General features: G+C 32.5%; 1 protein-coding gene across 1 annotated transcript; it reads right to left on the bottom strand.

The window, feature by feature from the left end:
* Window positions 1–830: 830 nt before the first annotated feature.
* LOC148602875 (nucleolar MIF4G domain-containing protein 1-like) lies at window positions 831–21,087 on the bottom strand. The gene is made up of 14 exons (XM_088554050.1): window positions 20,765–21,087; window positions 19,154–19,285; window positions 18,118–18,259; window positions 16,471–16,551; window positions 14,831–15,617; window positions 13,984–14,183; window positions 11,759–11,871; window positions 10,278–10,371; window positions 9,505–9,726; window positions 8,256–8,375; window positions 7,638–7,765; window positions 6,373–6,537; window positions 4,893–5,024; window positions 831–3,604 (listed from the first exon to the last, which is right to left on the bottom strand). The coding sequence occupies exons 1-14, from the start codon at window positions 20,984–20,986 to the stop codon at window positions 3,326–3,328; spliced, it is 2,817 nt and encodes a 938-aa protein (XP_088410176.1). The 5' UTR covers window positions 20,987–21,087; the 3' UTR covers window positions 831–3,325.
* Between the last annotated feature and the right edge of the window lie 61 nt (window positions 21,088–21,148).

Here is a 21,148-nt window from a genome sequence, read left to right as displayed (position 1 = left end):
TGTCTGTGATGTGACTGTTTTATTTACTCCTTGGATGGCTAGATACTTGGTGATATCAAATCATGGACGATGTGATAAAAGCAATATAAAAAATTTTCCATTGCAGTTGGTTGTGTGGTTATGTTGCAGTTGATAAAATCTGATTGGTAGAAAGTGACATGATATTTCTTAAGTTATTCTCCTGTAACAACTAGGGACTTTACAGATGGACAATCACTATAATTTGTGCTATGAGAGATAGCAGCCAAATATTCTGATAGAATCATAGAGAGAAAAGTTTTAGAGCTTGTGAAACTTAAATATCACAAAATATCAACTTGCTGAGGCGTTTTCATCATGATTTTGAATTAAAAAAACTTGTGTTGATATTTTGCAATATTCCATCTTCACTCATTCATGAAACCTGTAACTGTTCATCTTTATATTAAAACATCGTAATTTTTCTCAAGCATTCCAAAATCTTCCTTAGGCACATCTATATGTAATCTCAAACTTTTAAAAACTGCTAGTATCATCAAACATATTAAGGAGGTAGACCTAGGGGAAGGGACACAACTCTTACAAATCACTGGAACATTTGTATTGGGCATTTTACATTAATCTCATTTAAATATCAAAGTAACTTGGACTGATTTCATTCAGTATCAAATGAAAGCTTGAAAGGTTATGGTGAAATTGAATATAATACCAACATATCCCTGATTTCAAGAGTTATGTCCCTTACCATAGGTCTACCTCCTAAAACCGTCCTGCAGGAGTCGTACAACTATTTGAATAATATAGAAAATTTGCTCCAACTACCAAAATTTCATATTCATCAAACAAATTGATGGTGGCATGCAAGGCAAATAGTTCCTTTATTATTGTCAAAACAACAATATTTTAACAAGTCAGGACATTGATTAAAAAAAATATAGAATTACTGTAAATGTATAAATTTTCATGGAGTACTTATTTTTGCATAGGACATAAAAATGTGAAAAAAAGGTACCTGCTAAATTAATTTTTAACACTATATAAAGCTAATTGTTTTTTTAAAACTTGACAAACACAAAAATCAATATGTTTACAGTATACAGAAGAACATACGAGGATGTATGGGTGAAAATATTGAATACACCTTTCATCCTATATTTTTTCTATCCTGAAATGTTTTATCATGTTCAGACATTCTCAAGAGTAAAAAAATACTTGTACAAATAAAATATGACAAAATAAATGACTTATAAATGTGTAACATTTTCAGTAACAGTCTATATAAAAATCAGACATGAGGTGATTTACACGTCAAAAACCCACACAGTTCGTTTTATTTCTAATTCAGTAAGTTACAATTCACAATTTCAGGAGGTAGACCTAGGGTAAGGGACATAACTCTTAAAAATCATTGCAACGTTTGTATTCAGCATCTTACATCAATCTTATGTAAGCATCTAATTAACTTGGATTCATTTATTCTACTTCAAACGAAAGCTTGAGAGGCTTTGTTGAAATTGAATATGATACAAACATATCACTGATTTCATGAGTTATGTCCCTTACCCTAGGTCTACCTCCTTAAGTACAGTTCGTTATTGCACTTTTGAGCTAAAAATTGTACAGAAAGTGTATGAAATTTTTTATTGCACGAGTTATTTTCATTTGGTTGATTTAAAAGGGAAATGAGTGTAAGTTTTTCTCAAAAATAAAGATCTATATTCGAATGGAAAAGTTACATAAAAATAGCATATGTAGACAGAACAAAAAAAAATGTTTGTTTGATGGGTTTTTCTACACCATGAGCAGTACCTGAATTTTATATAGACTGGTACTTAATGTCAACAAAATTTAATTTGACACAAAGAACATGTGTAGCTGCCTTAGTAAAAATTGGTTGTGTAAAAGTAACCATCTCCTAAACACTTACCATATAGTAGGTTATTTTGGTGAGTGTAAAATTTGGCAGTTTTAAGGTAAAAAGGTGTACAAAAAATTTTGACATTTCTATTTGTGGTGAATGCTAAGTGATATACTTAGAATAAAGTAAAAAAAGAAAGAGTAAAATTTGACTGTATTTGTTTTGTCAATTTTAGACAGACCACTAACATATGCCAAAATTAGTACCCTATCAAATCTACATGCTATACCACATAATTCAACATCACCATTTAATATAAATGTTATCTATCATTCATTAACAAACAAAAACATTTAAAACATGTAAAATCACTATTAATTCTTAACATGTACTTCCATTAACTTTTGGTATCTAAGCTTATTATTTCAGGGACAATTTTACATTTTACAAAGAAACTGAAAGAGTAATCAAGGTACCCATTACAATTCAAGGGAACGGTAATCAAAACAATGTAATCCAGGGACAAAGACCAGACATGGAAAACAGACGTACACAACAAAGAACATAAAGTAACTAAAATCATACATACAAAATAACAAAAGCAAATGAGCAACTCGGACTCCACTGAAAACTGGGAGCATGGACCAGGTGCACCGGTAGGGTAAGCATCCTCTGAACACAGCAAAAATGGTAGTAAATAAAGAGTAAAAGAAAGAATTGTTAGAGGGCAAAGTCAAGATTTTAAAAAGCTGAAACCTGCTAAATAGCAGAATATCAACCCTGCATGTACATTAACAAGACACCCATTACACTCAATTACACTCCATCATACAACTCAACACTCTCCAGTCTTTTATAAGGAAATTATACAGGGATTCAAATTTGATTTCAAAAGTGGAAAGTCCTGGACTTTTGCCAGTTTAAAATCAGATACACAAGCAATCTCCTCTGCAGACCTATTACCGCTAGCTTATAGGCTCTGCCTTATAGGATATAAAATTCATAGGGCATGAGCACTACTCATTACCAATCTGTGAAGCTGTTCACTATGTACTGTACTGATTTGCATAAAGGGTGGGGCTTAGCACTGAGTATGGCAGAGGTGTAAAGCTTTGAAATAGCTAATAAACCCTCTGAACAGGAGGTTGGTCCCCTGAGGAAAACAATAAAATGTCAATTAAAGGAGTTGAAGATCTAGGACCTATGTTAATGAAATTTCAAAGGTCCAAGGTCAGAAATTGTGGGTCCTGGACCTCGGACCATCACTAATTTGAACACCTGAATTAACTTCGTTACTTTCAATACCATTCTCTACCACAGAGACAAGTACATGTACATTTACACTCCGCTCATTTAGCTTACTTCATGATGACACACCTCACAACTTGACCTTCCATACTCAGTAATTTATCAGTATTCCATCACAGCACCCTTTCTAACCTGTGCTTCCACATTCAGTCCAGTACCAATACTCCACAATGGTACCCATTACAATTCAAACTTTGTTTGCCCAGATGACAATGCCTTTTCAGCAAGTGACACTCTCTCCAGCAATATTTTATTCTGATCCTGTTTTGTTTTCTTTCCAATCAGAAAATGTCTCATGAACAGTTTTAGCCCTTCATGGAGCAGATGTAACTTAGTCAATGGAGCAATCCTACAGAAGACGTCTTGGATCACCTGATCTGAATTGTCCAATAGAATTTCTTGTAACACTTGCTTCAGGAATCTAACCATGTTCTTGTCTAAAGTACCAAACTCTACAACCTACATACCAAAAGATGATGCAGATGACATTTCAAGAACATTATTTGAAAATAAAAACAAGTTGTGACTTAGGTTACCACATTAATTTAGCTGGTTTATCTGAAATACGGCAAGCGCAGCATGAAGCACACTAAAACTGAAAATTCCCAGAATCCCTGCCTTTTATTGATTCTAATCTTGACAAATTATAACTGAGACAAAGTTGATCTTTCATCAAAGTCTCATAAGTCTAAAATTAAACATGGCTATTTTTGTTTAGAAATATGTGTCCAATAAAAAATGGGTTAGTCAAATCACAAATTAAAACTTTTTATTGGTTTTATTTCATTCATGACATAAAGATATGAAAATCAACACATGACCTGAAGTTAAAAGTTCATAGCTGTACTGTATAGATAACGGTTCTTGAATTTTGAACATGAGTATAGGAGAAGTATATGAAAAAAACAGAGAGTTAAAAGTGTTAATTTCCACAAAACATTTAGGTAAGTTAAATTCCTTCCTGAACCTGAATTTCACAAATACCATAACAAAACAAGTCAAACTGTTTACTTCTACATCAAATGCAAAACATGGGTTTAAAGCATCCAATTATTCAAATTATCAAAATTCCGGTTATTAGCAAATTAGGACAAAACATTCTTTGGAAAATTAAAATTTTCTTTGCTAAGCTTTGATTAGACTTACCTTGAAAACTGAGAAAAGACACAGCTTTGGTAGTTAACAGGTGTCACACAAGTTTTCCTGAGGAATCCTACATAGGTTCAACTTACTTTGAAGACTGACAAGGAGACAGCTCTGGTAGTTAACAGATTACAAGTTTTCCTACGTGATCCCTACATAGATTGAACTTACCTTGAAACTGATAGCCAGAAAGCATTGGTAGTTATTGGATAACACACAACTTTTGCTAAGTGACCCCATTCATAGGTTGATCTTACCTTGAAGATGGACATGGAGACAGCTTTGGTAGTTAACAGATGACATACAAGTTTTGCTAAGTGACCCCATTCATAGGTTGTACTTACCTTGAAGACGGACATGGAGACAGCTTTGGTAGTTGACAGATGACATACAAGTTTTGCTAAGTGACCCCATTCATAGGTTGTACTTACCTTGAAGACGGACATGGAGACAGCTTTGGTAGTTAACAGATGACATACAAGTTTTGCTAAGTGACCCCATTCATAGGTTGTACTTACCTTGAAGACGGACATGGAGACAGCTTTGGTAGTTAACAGACGACATACAAGTTTTGCTAAGTGAATCCTTCATAGGTTGAACTTACCTTGAAAACTGACAGGGAGATAGCTTTGGTAGTTAACAGATGACACACAAGTTTTGCCAAATGCCCTCTACTTTGTTCTGTCTGATGACTCATCTCTTTAAACTTGTCCCATAACATAAATTGGAAAGTCATCTGTAAACAAGATATTTCAATATTATTTCAAAATTACTTCACAAAAAGTTAGCAATTAGCAGATCAAGCCTTTCTGTCTCCATGGCGATAACAATCAAACAATTGACCATCTATTTCCTGAGGGAAAAAATTTTTTCAACACTCTTCTTTTTCTATAAATATATTCTTCTATACATGAAATTTTTTTAATATAGACAGCGCTAACTCCAGCAGAGCATGTAGTCCATGGTCAAAGTTTCCAGTGGATCCAAGATAGCTGATCTAATTTCAATTTCTGTGTTTGTATTTTTTGATGATTATAGTTTCTGTCTTCCCTTTATCTCTTCACTGCGACTTTTAAGACGTAAATGTTGCTTTAATATTTTCCATCGATTTCACAACTTAGCACAGGAGAATAATGGACATTATCTTCAATTCCCAATCAGATATACCTCTAGGTCACTTCAAAGACATTGTTAATATACATATACAATATAGGTACATTGTCGAAAATTATTGAAGATATGTGATGAGGGCGACGGAACAGGTAGGAAATGGGAGGCTCCGCTGAGCTATTTCTCTCGTTCTAAGCTGAATACACATATCTTCAATAATTTTCGACAATGTACCTATATTGTTTTTATCCTGTTATATTAATAGTTTTGTGCGTGTGTACATTTTTAAAATAAAATTTTAAAATGCATATCCCCTGAGGAGTCCCGATTGTTAAACCCGAAGAAAAAAATTAATACGCATGGGGCATGACTCAGTAAACATTGAAATTCAATCCGCACCATATAATCCGTCAAAGCTGTTTGAAGAAAATAAGCAATGTATCAAAATTTATTTAATTCCATGAGACAAATACGTAAAATGAACAATAAATACAAATATTTTGAATGTTGTAAAGTTGATTTTAAGAACATTAAAGTTTTGAATTTCGCGAGGAAGGTGGAAGCGGACGTGTTTCTGTTTGGTATATTGGAAGTTGTCAGCAAACTGATAATGAATCAAATCTGAACGAGATTTGGGATTTGCCATATATATGACCGTGAAAAAAATACAAACAAAATCATTATTTGGTTTACATGAAATCTTTTATTTCATTCAGGTAAAAACGAAACAAAACGGCAAAAAAAAAAGATTAACCGGATACGCAATCGCAATTTGTTTATATCGTATCTATGGTGGCGGCCATGATTAATTTACGTATACCAGAAAAAAGTAGTTCTGCCGATCACATGAGTGGGAGGAGCCAGAAAGTCGATAACCTGCTAATGTACGGATACAGCAAAAAAAATAACCGTATACCTTTATTCATTTAACAAATAACCTCATTGCAGGATAAATGTATAAATGTGATCCCTACCTGGAATCGTCTGTCATATTCACAGAACTTCTGTAGTAAGAAGCAATAGAAAGGATTGTATGATTTCTCATTAATACAGCAATCTGTAATGACATGGATTATCTCCCTTTCCTGCTGGCTCTTCAAACCAAGTCGTAACAACTTCTCAAATGCATCTACATAATCCTAAAATTAACACAATGATGTGTACAGGAAAATGTGCCACACATAAGAATCATATGGTTTGCATCATATGATTATCATATAAATCAAGCACCATATGATAATCATATGTTTCAGTATACTTATGATTATCGCATGATTATCATAATAATCATGTTTTTCACAAACATATGATTGTCATATGTCTTTAAGCCAAAATTACCATATGAGAATCATATGATAATCATATGACTATCATATGTTCAATATCATATGATTACCATATGATTATCATATGAATCAAGCACCATATGATTATCATATGTGGCACATTTGGCTGTGTAGGTCGAGTGGGATGCAGGAAATTGCAAAGGCAAAATTATTTCAAATAAATTTTACCTTAATTGAGCAAATAAAACTTGAGACATAGTTCACATGAAATTAATGTGCATTGAGTCTTCAGGTGAATTTCATGTGAACTTATCAAATAAAGTTCATGTCTAGTTCATGTGAATTTTATGTGACAGTTATTTCACATGAAATTCACATTAATAGGTGAAATGACTTTCACTTCATGTTTGGAAACAAAACTTATGTCACACTTCAAATACTTCATTAATAAAAAACATATCTTATCTCTACCACAAGTTACATGTACACAGAATGACCAATATCTTAACCATTACAATTCAAAATACAGCTTCAAATATAAAATATTAAGATGGCAAAGATGATAGTGGTTTAAGACAATTGATGTCATAAAATATTTTGTGTGACTACAGATGAACAATATTTGCCTAGGTAGAAGACTTCTGAATAATAACCATCACGGGATTAATTAACATCAAATTACATTTGAATTATTAAATATAGATAATTTTAGTACATAGTGAACTTTATCATATATATCATTATACAGAAGTATTTTTTAACCAATGACAAACTTAGCTTACAACCCCTTACCTTGCCATATTATACAACCAGTATTATTAGTTTTTAATAATTCATAGATATTTAAAAAAAAAAATACCACTAAAAATGTGAATACTTTACTTTGCTAAGCAAGAGAATGTCACAAGAAACCAGAAGTGGCTTCACTACAATTTACCCATAATCTAGCCTACCTCACTTGTCATAATAACACAGAAAACGTTTTTCCTTGTCTCAGTATTCATTCTCTGTTTCCTTGCCAACTCAAGAATCTTATTACTCATTTCACCAAGGACTGTTGCCTGAACAACCTCTGAGGCATCTAAAAGAAACCAAATGTTTATTCCTACAATGTTGAATAAGTAGTACTGAAAATAGTATGCATTATTTTAGGAGTTAAATTTTCAATAAGGAAAATCGCTTGAATTTTTTGTAAATTATAATTTAAAAAAAAAATGAAATAAAGAGATTTTAAAGATCTCACTGAAAAAAAGAAACCATCTCTTTAGTAATAAATCAAAGCAGCAGGACTTCCCAAGGCTCAGGCCCCAGCGCTACAAAACTTGAAAAATTACTTAAGTCTGAGAAAATTCTTAACTATTTGTGACATCATCGGTTAGAAAGACGTTGATTGGTGTTACCATGGGAGTCCTCAGTAAAAATAACTCAGCTTAAGCTCTATATAGGATTTAACCATTATGCAAATCTGTGTGCTATTCTATCTATCAGTTTCAACAATGACCCAAACTTTTTCCTGTCTTTATTACCTTTCTTCCAATACACATACTGATTCAATAACCTTTAACCTTTACCTTGTTCATGTCTGTCTGACCTTCCTTCCCATGCTGATCCTACAACCCACCAGCGACCTTTGTCTTCAGCATTCATTAAATCCTCCAAGCTAATTCTCAACTGATTTGTACCAAGACTTCCTACATTAAGTAAGATAAAACAAATTAATTTGTAACTCTACACAGGCAAATATATCTCACGTGAAATTCATGTTAATCGATCTTCACCTGAAGTTCATGTGAACTCTTGTCATAAAGTCTATTTGCTCAATTCAGGTGAAAATCCTGTGAAATAATTTTGTCTGTGTACATCTCAATGCAATAACAATTTGGACTTCAATAAAAATGGTTTTATTTTGATAATTAAGCTTCAATGAAAGCTACCTACAGTGAAACCTGCCTTAACCCCACCCTGAATAATCCAATAACCTGTCTAAACCAAACACATTTAAGGAGGTAGACCTAAGGTAAGGACAAAACTCTTCAAATCAGTGATACGTTTGTATCGTATTCAATTTCACTGAAGCCTGTCAAGCTTTCATTTGAAACAGAATGAAATCAATCCAAGTTACTTTGAATGCTTACATGAAATTGATGTAAAATGCTGATTACAAACATTCCAATGATTTTTAAGAGTTGTGTCCCTTACCCTAGGTCTACCTCCTTAAAGTCCCTAGATATCAATTTTTACTAAACTGAGTACCTATCTAAACCAACACAAATTTAAAGTCCAAAATGGAAAGTTTATTTCATGGTCACTCAACATGTTCAATAGAAATTACTGTTAACATATTAATTTTTGTGGATTCTATGAAGTGAACATATGCGTTGGTATCACTTATCTCAGTTTCAAAAAAATGTAGTGTTAACTAATTTCACAGGTATTATTTTTTGTGGTTTTCTGTCCACCGCAAAAATAGCAAAAATCAGTACATTTACAGTATTTAATTTTTATGTGCTTTGTTGTGTGCGTTTGTTTTACCGGTCTGGTCCCTGGATTATATTATTTTGATTCCCATTAGAACCTTGGTTTCCTTGATAACTCATTCCTTCGCTATGTTAAAAAAATGTACCCAAGTATAATTTGAAAGGATGGAGTCCAATGAAATCTTAGCTGGTATGAAAATTGATGATGTGACTTATAAACACCATGAAAAGTAGACACAAAACATTCATTCTGATACTTTAAACTACTATTATAGTATGGTATCTTTAACACACCTTACACTTCCTACATCAACTGATTCTAGGGAATGGCACTGCCACATACCTTTTATATGATTCCTGGCTGATTTCTTCAGTTCTTCAAACTTCTCAGGATCATAGTTAGGTATCTTCCTCATGTTATTGTTCTTAATGGCCAATAGAACTTCCAGCATGAATTTGATCCTAGAAGAATCTGTCTTTTCCAATGAGTTTGCCTTGCCTTGGATCAGTAGTATGATATCCTTCAGGGTATGGGGATCATCCTTTCGTAGATTAAAACCTACATCTATAAAAATAGTTTCCTCTGCTATCATATATTCATGTATTCCCATCACCCATTGCAAGTGCAGTTTTGGTGTTGGAAAGTTATCTAATATGCTCAACTTCCCCTTTAGCACATTATAGAAGACCTGAATTTCTGAAAGGACTAGTTAAGTTCAGAAAGTAGACTTCAATTGGGGGAAAGTTTATCTTCATCTGGAGTTTTCACATGGATGTCTGTAATTTTTTTTGAAAACTGTAAAACATTGAATACAGGTGTATTTGGGAGCCATATTTTTGGCTAAAAAACGATTTATTATCAGTGATATATTTAAATTAGAAACCAAACAAATGAAATGGGATTAAAAAAAAAAGACAGTGAAAAAATGTACGAGTTTCATGAATAGTTTATCCATTGTTAATGGTATAAAAAAAACGGCTTACACAACCTATAAATTGTGATGACGTTGTTTACACAATCACGCTAATGTCAAGCAAGTTAGTATTAAATACAGTGAAAATCAGTCTCCTTAATCTTGACCTATATTGTAATATGACTATCTTGCCATAACTTACTTTTCAGCAGCAATAAAATGAGTTCTATATCCTTCTCTGTAAATCTCTCAACAAACTTCTTGATGAGGTCAAAAATTAGAACACAATGAATAACCTGTAAGTTGATGAGGTCAAAAATTAGAACACAATGAATAACCTGTAAGATAGATAACATTGATTTTCAGTTAAGTGCTACATATTTTACCTGAATTTATACTTTTCATGACCTTTTTGTGGTTCATTTTTTGTATAATAATAAGGATGGAGTGACAATGTCCTATATATGTAAATACCATGAAAGTACTTTAATTTGTGGATACCAATTTTCGTGGATCAGGGAAGATACACATGTTTGTGGATTCTTGAATTCGTGGTTTTAATGTTTTCAGTATACACATCAATGGGAATCTCTTATTCGTTGGAATCCAAAATTTGTGGTTTGGTCTACCCATGAAAATTTGTACCCCATGAATTTTAGTACTGTCACAGTACTCCGAATCACAAATTGCTTTCAAAGCAGACACATGGCATGTGGGTCTGGGTAGCCTCCCATATTCCTGTTGTTTAAGAGTAATCAAGGGAAACAAGGTTATAGCGGTAATCAAAAGAACGCAATCCAGGGACAGACATTAGTAATATAACAAAATAGCAGAGCATTATCAACAGTCAAATGTTATTTACAAATAGTTCCATCACTCAAAGGAAAAACCTAATATCATATCATAAACAATGAAAAAAAAGGAACAAAAAAGGATATTTTACATACAACAGTACCCTTAAAACATGACAGAAATTAAGAAGGTAGACATAATGTAAGGGACACAACTCTTACAAATCATTGGGACATTTGTATTCAGCATTTTACATCAATCTCATGTATGCATCAAAGTAACTTGGATTGATTTCATTCTGTTTCAAGCAGAAGCTTAATAGGCTTTGGAGAAATTTAATATGCTACAAACATATTACTGACTTCAAGAGTTATGTCCCTTACCATGGGTCTACCAACTCAAATCAAACAATTGTACATCGCCCGGTTACATAAAAAAATTTCCTCAACTTCCTGAGTTTCCCATAAATCTTCAATTTCAAGTGTTCTGATTAAATGAAATTAGTTAAGTAATCAAGGGAACCAAGGTTATAGCGGTAATCAAAAGAATGTAATCCAGGGACAAAAACCAGACATGGAAAACAGACATACACAACAAAGAACATAAAGTGACTAAAATCATACATACAAAGTAACAAAAGCAAATGAGAAACTCGAACTCCACTAAAAACTGGGAGTGTGGACCAGGTGCACCGGTAGGGTAAGTGTCCTCTGCTTTTCTAGAAATACCCGCAGAGTTGCTCATAAAAAGTCAAGTCAGGGGTAGACAAACGAGGAAAGGAAAACTTTGACCCGTTGAATAAATCAGTTTTCAGAACGACAATGAGGAAAATCTCAATTTGAGATTTTTTTAGGAAACTGGAACCTACGCCTCTGCCATTGTATCCTTTACCTTAAAATTGTACAAATGTGCAAACAATAGTACAACATTATCGAGAGATTTTGTTTCATTGTCTTCCCGTAATGTCCTCAGTCTGTGGGCTAACTGCTGGATAAATAAGCCACCTGAAATATAAAAAATGTATATTTAATTTTTACTTCAAATTTTGTTCTGGTTACATGTACAGACCTGTTTACGTTACTTTTAGACAAAGTGTAGTTTTAGTCTTATTTTATGAAAAGAGTCATAAAATCTTTAACTACGTGTTATTTTAACATGGGCATTATGGAGAGATTCACACTGCGTAGACCAATTCGCAATCAACATTTGTAGAATCTACAACAAAATTGTAGGGGTAAATAGCTCTGCTTGTATACAATATCTCAAGACATTTAACTCAACCATTTAGGGTTCATTACAGTAATATAATTAACTTGATGTAATAGAAATAGTCTTCTCTTCATTGGATGACAATCACCTGATGAACGTTATGTAAATAACTGAACAATTGACAAACTTTCCATGAAACTTTGATTAAAGTATCCATGAAATAAAAAAAAAAAATTAAGTACCATAGAAGATTGTCCACTTAACTACCTAAGACATTATGGCAGGTAATGGACATTCAATCGAGGCTTCTTGACAATTACTACATTTGTATATTATTTGCTGAGTTAAAATGAAAATGATATTTATCAAACCATCAAATGAGATGAAAAGTGAATCTGGTTATTGCAGATGACCTCACATTCTAATTGATTCATTGATTTATTAATTAAATTGTGACAGTGATCAATTAGAGAGTCTTTTATTATTATAATCCTACATTTTTTAAAACACTTTAGTGACCAGATAAACAATATTTCTTCAATAGCATGGTTGAAATATACATATAAAATCAAAATTTCACAACAAAGTCTAAATCACATGTTGTTTCAATCCACAACATTTATCAATCCTTTCATTGGTGGTAAATTGGAAAGGATGAGTCACGATAGAGGATTCTTTGAGCACCTCATATTCCTCTCAATGTTTTGCAACCACAGATTTTTTGGAGCTAATATACCTACATGTAAATACAACTATAGCAATTATCTACATATCTTCTTTTGTTCTTTTTACCCTTGGAAGAATAGCCATCACTGAATACCAAATATTTGTCACTGATCACACAAAGTAAGTTGTGGGGTAGATAAATATATATCGTATATTTAGATCAAAATATATCTTTTTTTGTACATGCATTATATATAAACTCTATATCATCTACCCTGTATCACATACCCTATATCACACCTCTAGATCTATATCACATATCCTATATCACACCTCTAGATCTATATCACATACCCTATATCACACCTCTAGACCTATATCACATATCCTATATCACACCATTAGATCTATATCACATATCCTATATCACACCTCTAGATCTATATCACACCTCTAGACCTATATCACATATCCTTATCACACCTCTAGACCTATATCACATATCCTATACCACACCCCTCCACAGCAGTCAATACGTGAAGTATAGTTGAAATATATGATATAATGAACACGACATATTAAAATCTGTATCACATGATGTATCAACCCTCGACCTATATATATAAATATATAGAGTCTAAGGTTGATACAGCATGCAATACAGATTTTGACATGTATCCCCGGTAATATTCAGTATTTTTCAGAAAAGAAAGAACTAATTTTTGTCACAGACTTAGATAGCCAACATAAACAAAAATATTCAGGAACATTGAACCGCTACAATTATGTTTAATGTATTCATTCATATCTTCTAAAAAGTTAAACTGTGCCACTTATGATTATTATTAACTGTGGTTTTTATTTAAGGACTGTTTTCAATTTTTGACCTATATAGTTATGCGAAGAAACCAACTTTGGGCAGTTTATGCTTCATGAATCGCAATGCGTGGTTATGAACAAGCGTAAACTACCTCAAAGTTGGTTATGCGATCATAATTTGGTCAAATATCAAAAACAATTCTTATAATTTAATTTCCTTTCATCATAGCCTTATTTAGTATGGAATTATTTGAAATGTGGACTGCAAACCACTTGACATTAATGACATCACAGTGCCAAATTAGTTAATGGACAATAACCTATCTTGCCCAGATGAGAAATAAATAATCAAATTTAATTATACAATAACAATCATCCTCACTATATAACTAACAACTATGTTCCTACCCAAACTTCCTTACCAACTTCCATGCCGACATTATCATTCAGTATGGACATCATCATCATCATCTCCATAGCGAGCCTTTCGGGAGTCAGAACTTCAGTTATGGTGGACTCCATGATTATATCACACAGTGACTCGTTGACATCACCTCGACTGTTGGTTGTGTAAACTGTTTCTAGTTGAGAAGTTATTGGTCCCATATTTGCATCGGATGCCCTACAGGTAAATCACATGACGTACATTTGAGAACAATTCAATCAGTAAATAATAGATGTTTAAGTTTTCATGCATTGGTTTATGACACATCAATTTTTTTCCCACAAATACATCTAAAATAAACACATGTATATAAAAATAATACTTTGTCAAAGGATTAAAAGATCTAAACATGAACAATGTATTTACAAACTACTAATCTGCATGAGACTGAAAAAAATGTTTTAAAAAGATGCTGTTTGGTTCAAATGCCAATTTACTAAGTCATAATTGCTTTTGGTTTTTATGTGCAAAATAAACTGTGGATCTCTCAGTTTTTATGTTTGTTCTATAACTTTTATAAATGTCACCATAGCAAAGTACAGCTTTGAATGGCATACAGTTAACGTACAGCAAGTAATTTGCGCATGGTGCTGATTATTTCTTATTTAAGGGATCTGTTCAAAAATGCCAACAAAAATTTCGCAAAATACTTACTCTGGTCCAAAAAACCTAGTGCACCTCTTAGCATCTGCAAATACTAGAAAGGGCAAAATATTGGTATACCTTTCTGAAGCGAAATTACCAAATTCAACAGCTGTCAAAATAACCAACCATACTGTGTTTTCACTAATATTATGTGCAAATAACAAATTCCAAGAATATACCTATTCACAAGACCCTTCAACTGTTTCTTTAACCTCTCAAGTTTAAACCTTTTCTTTTCATCCAATGTTCCAGCCATTGCTAATCTTTTGGCTGGAGGTACATAAGATCCTGTTGCTGTGGTAACAACATTACCCTTTTCATCTCTCAGTCGACCATAAATATCCTCTTTTAGATCAGTGCCAGATCTTTTTTCAGACTTTTTTACATTGTCACAATAATCCTCTTCCTCTTCATCACCAATGTCGCCCACACTTCCTTCCTTGTCACTATCATTGTCCCTCTCACTTTCTTCCTCTTCATCACCATCAGTCAACATTTCTTCTGAATAATTGTCTTCATCTGAATCATCTTCATCTTCATAAAAGTCAAAGTCATCATCATTACTAATACTTTTTTCCTTGTCACTTTGTTTTGAATTTTTCATCTTTTCCATTATCTGTAAAACATATCTATCTTCAATTTCTTCCTTATCATCGTAATCATCTCCATCATCATCATCATCATCATCATCATCATCATCATCATCTTTCTCATTTAAATTTTCATCTTCATCACTTAAATCATCATCAAACATATCATCCCCAGACAAAGAGTTTTCATTTTCATCATCACTTTCAAATTTGACCTTTGACTTTATTTTGTCACCTGTCTCAGGTTTATCTGATTTAAGTATAGACTTTGCCTTGGCCTTTTTTAAATGTGACATGATTTCATCTATTGTGTGTTTTTTCATATTTTCTTCAACATCTTCATCACTGACTTCCTGGTTGCTGTCACTTTCTTCACCTGATCATAAAAAATTTTCATATTAAATGTACATAAAAGAGAAACCACACTAAGGATCAAACTCTATAAAGATGGCAACATCAACTAAAGCCAAAAAAATAATATGTTTGTTTTCAGCTACCCTATCTACCCTAGTTTTTGTGTCTATCCAAAACATTTTATGGTTATTTTTGCTCGAGCACTGTTAAAGTCTAGACTGTTTCCCCATTAACTCAATTTAAAACGTGTTGAAAAATAAAATATTTTCCCCACCTACCTACCCTTCTTTTTTCTTGCTGGTAACAGGAAACAAGACTATTATTTTTTAGCCTAAACAGTGATACATAGTACTGTAAACCAATTTATTTTCATGAAATGTCAATCAAATTGAAGAGCTACTGTAAACATATAAACATTGTGAATTCTCTCCAGTGAATATATTTGCTGGTTATAATTCTTGCAGTTTCAAAAAAAATGATTAGTGTTGTATTGTGCTGTAAACAATTATGCAGGTACAATATTTCACACTTTTATGGCCACTGTGAAAAGAGCAAAAATTAGTAAATACATTTATTTAATTTCGCTTCTCACTCTGATTTTCAAGCATCAGATCATTGTCATCAACAGAAAAACTCATAAACAGCTGCCTGCTGGTGACAAACATGATTCTCCGAGTACTGCTATAGTCATACCGAATGTCCATTACATGTTACATAAAACTTTGACAATAATGTCATACACTGATCCTGTTGAGTCGTAAAGAAACCTGAATTATCATTTTCAGAAAGCCTTTAAATGGTTGTTCATTTCATTCCTATGCTTTCTCTATAATTTTACTCCACATATTTCTCTCCATTTGTAAAGACTGGCTTACCTAATTTAATAAGATCATCTTCCCCTTCAGATTCATCATATAAAGCAGACACTTTCTCTTTGTCCACCACATCCAATAAATCTGGTATAGGTCAAGGATCAATAATACAACTGGTTCATAAATAACAGATGCTGCTGCTTGGTATTCCTACTTATTGAAAACATTTTTTTAACCTTGGAATTCAAATAATTGAATACTTTAAGGAGGTAGACCTAGGGTAAGGGAAATAACTCTTGAAAGCAGTGATATGTTTGTATCATATTTAATTACACCAAAGCCTATCAACCTTTCATTTGAAACAGAATGAAATCAGTCTAAGTCACTTTGATGCTTAAATGAGATTGATAAAAAATGCTGAATACAAACGTTCCAATGATTTCTAAGAGTTGTGTCCCTTACCCTAGGTCTACTTCCTTAAGTTTATCAAAATCATACAGCAGGGGTCATAATAAGCATTCTCCTGCTGGCCCTAAGCTAGCAAACTTTAGGTTGGCAAGTTAAACACACAGTGCTTGCCTGCTGTACGACCTAATTATATGTTTTTTTTCTTATCAACATATCATAAAGGCAAATAAACTGCATAATAGGTTAGATGAGTTTCCACGAACCAGCCTGCTTGACCAGTTGGACTAATTTTCTGATTTCTATCCCTTTTACAGACAAAATTTTAGCATAGTGCTTGTATTTTTTCTTACATTTGAACAGAATTAGCAGTGACTGGGGGTAAAATTTTGAAAATGGTCCATTTTAAATGATCTTCAGAATTTGAAGTCTATGAAATTCATAATTGTTTAGCATTATTGAGCAACATTGTCCACTTCATATAACTTAACTTGGTATTTTAGCCAGGCCTACTAATTACACAACTACTTAAATGGTGTCCAATTCTCTTAAAGCATGCATGTAAATTATAAATGACGCTACAGCTTGATCCACTTAAGAAAATGCAGATTTCATATTAAAAAACAATTTCTTGTTAGTTTTCTGGTGATTTTGAATTAAGATATAAAAACTATTTTCAATTGTTGGTTAGATTATTGGCTATAAAAGACTCTGGTTCAGTTTAGGCTGCAACATAAATCAACCTGTTTAGGCTGTAACATAAATCAACCTGTTTAGGCTGCAACATAAATCAACCCGTTTAGGCTACAAAATAAATCAACCCGTTTAGGCTGCAACATGAATCAACCCAAAGACATCAATATCCAATAAACCAACAATTGAAAACAATTCTTAAGTACCAGTCCATATAAAATTCAGACACTGCCTATGGTAAGGTGATTCATGGTGTAGAAAAACCCATGGATCAGATGAAGCTTTTTCAGTCTACATATGATATATTTTAATGTGACAATAGTCCTTTCTGTATTTAGATCTGTACTTTTGCGAAAAATACACTTTAACTTCTCACTAAAATCAACTAAATCAAACCAAATCAAGAACGACAACTCTTGCAAAGTGCTAATTGCATGTGCAATCTATATAAATTTTATCTCAAAAGTGCAACCTCCAAATGAAAACTAAGACAAGTTATGTGACCTATAATGGTTTCTGAACAAGAAGTAAAACTGAATTTGGTGGGTTATTAACATGCATGAATCACCTCCTGTCTGATTTTTATAAAGATTCAGAAGTAAAAAAGGATACAATCCAATCCATCATCAAGAAAAGACTGGGGCAGGTTTTTGCTTTTCCGTTTGTTGAGATGAAGTTGTTTTTCCAGCTGTTTTATTGTCCTTTCCTCTTTCTGGATAGCTGCAAACATCTCTTCTTTCTTAAATTCTTCTTCCTTAAAAATACAGATGCAACTACAAACCAAACCAAGAGAAACAGAATATTTCCTTTTAGCCAGTCAATTATTGTACTACTATATATACTTAGATGTATATAACTCCTATTACATGTATTATGACAATGAACTGATCTAAGACAAATACATGTATCATATTCTTTCCTTAAATAAGAGAATTACTTTTTTACGCAGTGACTGTTACATCAAAGATTACGGTTTCATTAGTTTATGTAACCTGTATGTATTTAGAAAAAAAGACTATTTCAATATTACAACCACTTTGTCATAATAAAATAACAATAGAATAATGTTGTTAAATTTTCTCTCTTGGAACAGAAATGTAAATAACATACAGCTTCAGGTTAATATTCAGTACTAAGAAAACTGACACATTTACACGTACACCATCAAACATGAGTAGTTATATTGAATATCAAATGTACAGAATTCTACATGTACATGTATATAGTCTTTTTCATTGAAATATACTAAAATTTCAACAACAAATGATCTTAAAGAAACAATTCATGTATGTTTTATGCAAGGATCGACACTAACAGTAATCTGGTAGTCCAGTGTCACCCTAATTTTGGAGAGGACTACCTGAAAAATGTTCACGGTAGTCCTCTAAGGTATCTAAATTTTGCCAAATTTTTCATAAGATCTAAGACCAGAAACATCCTTATCATCTGCAGACTACCTGTTTCACCTCTGAAGTAGTCCTGTTGACCACCAAACAAATAAAGTTAGTGTCAAACCCTGTTTATATAGTCTTTTTCATTGACATTTACTAAAATTTCAACAACAAATGATCTCAAACAATAAATATACATTTTATTTAGGAGATGAACTTTCAAACACCAAGTTTTTTTTTTAATCATGATTGTGTACTTGTTGTATTTTTTCTTTCTTCTTTTCTTTTGACTTTTTCTTCTTTTTCTTTTGTTTTTCTAACTTCAATCTTTTCTTTTCTTCTTCTTGCTGCATTTTTCTCTTTTTTACTTCTTCTTCTGGTTTAGGCATCTATTAACAATAAATATTTATTGCATGAATATTGTGAAATATTGTTGTGCAACCACATTTGTATATGCAGTACATCAGAGCCTGGTAAAATAATATATAAATTCAGGATCAAATCATATGTCTTTGACTGTTAATGACAACAATGGGAATAATTAACAGGAAAGGATGAATAAAGCTTCAAAGTCAATCAAATACTTTGAGTATAGTTTCAAAAGAATAAAGGAAATTATCTTCATATTAAGGAACTGTGAGGGAGAAACGAGCCAATGCCAAAAATACTGAAAGGAACCCAGATGGAAGTGTAGACAGAATAAGTGAAATCTGAACAGTGTTGCAATTTTGTAAATTGTATGTATTGGCAAGTTTTGTCAATGGCATAGCCATCACTGCCACTTGTTTTCATATTTGATAGATACAAATGCCTGTGAAGCCATGTGCAAAATTCAAAACTTTAATGGCTTTCAAATACCAAGTTAAAAAAGTTGCTGCAGGAAGACAATTATCATGTGAATCTCTGTGCAAATAAAAAAGAATACATTTGTACAATGTAACTTAACTGCTGAGTATTCTTATTTCAAAACATCAATTCTAAGTTTGTTATCTAGTTTTTTTATTATTAACACTTAAATCATCTATGATTGGTACCAATCTGTTTTTGCAGACACCTTTTCTGATTTAGGTTCTTATAATGTGGATACATTGTAGTTTTTTATATATTGATCCCATACATGTATTCCCCCTCTGTCTCTTCATCGAGTTAAAAATCACAAAATATTACAATTTTTATTTTAATTTGCTTTCTCATTACACAAATTTCTGCAAAAAGGCATATACATATTTTTAACATTTCAAGAGCCAAAAAAGTAGTGAATTTGACTTTTGAAGGGCAAACCAAAATTGGTGTGCAATTTCATGTGTTTTGATATGGGACAATCTCTGACATCCTCTGGCAAATTAGCCATTGGACATCAGAGCAATGTCAGACTACTTATAAGCATAGACCTGTAATTAAAGAGATTTGAAACTAACTGAAATCTCACAATAACATGTGACAGGGAACGCAATCTTGTACCAACTTAATCAACAATGACAAGTTAATTTTAATTGATCATAACTAAAAACGTATTGCAAATATTGAAATAAAACTTTCAGTTTCCCATTCTACCATATCTAAGCTTCATGTTCATACCATATTTTTCTTTCTCCCAAAAAAAAAAGTATTGAGAACAACCTACCTACCCCCTGATTTTCACGAAAATTAAAATGATTCAAAATTGAATTAATTATTTCCACATTAACCTATCATAACTTTTTTGTTTTTAAAGATACATGTAATTGAATAAAACTTCAGTGTCCCATTTAACACCTCCATGGCGTCTGTTAAAATTTTTCACAGATCATTTCATCTAACAGTAACAGTGGACAAAAGTAGGTCTTTACAACAATTTTTGTCAATTTCATAATCTGCAACTTATTTACCGGTTTCCTTTGGCTGTAAGCAAGTCTTCTAGCCTTTTTTAGGTGCCTCTCTTCCTTTCTTTTCATCTTTCTCGGCAGTTTCTTTTTTCCTGGGAAAAAATCTGATTTGGAATGAACAAATTGACTTCCACTTGTGGAATCAGGCAAATGCATTATTTCATCCCTGAAACGTTTAAGGTTTGCAGGATCGTCTGCAAATGGTCTTCTTCTTTTCTTTCCCATATTGTAGAAGAATCTACTACTAAAACTGATTAATCTTTACTTGTCGATGTAAACATGTTCGTCCATGGGCGCAGCCATTTTTTTTGTCATCGTGAACTCAAGTGATCAACTCGCCCCTTCATAATTTCGTATAAAGAAAAGATATGCGGAAAGCGTGACAGA

Source organism: Perna viridis, chromosome 11 (genome assembly GCF_037379345.1).
Source record: "Perna viridis isolate PV_CMFRI_1.1 ecotype Kerala chromosome 11, ASM3737934v1, whole genome shotgun sequence".
In the NCBI taxonomy this organism is placed as follows: Eukaryota; Metazoa; Mollusca; class Bivalvia; order Mytilida; family Mytilidae; genus Perna; species Perna viridis.
Note: the sequence above shows the minus strand (reverse complement) of the source record. Positions and strands in the feature narration are given on the sequence as shown.

Excerpts from the sequence above, each read along its gene's own strand:
- LOC148602875 (XM_088554050.1), bottom strand. The coding sequence starts at position 20,986 with ATGGGAAAGAAAAGAAGAAGACCATTTGCAGACGATCCTGCAAACCTT. Across the intron at positions 16,552-18,117 it reads TCTTGATGATGGATTGGATT|ATTTATTGGATGTGGTGGAC; the intron begins GTATCCTTTTTT and ends GACCTATACCAG. Across the intron at positions 14,184-14,830 it reads TTGAAGGGTCTTGTGAATAG|GGCATCCGATGCAAATATGG; the intron begins GTATATTCTTGG and ends ATTTACCTGTAG.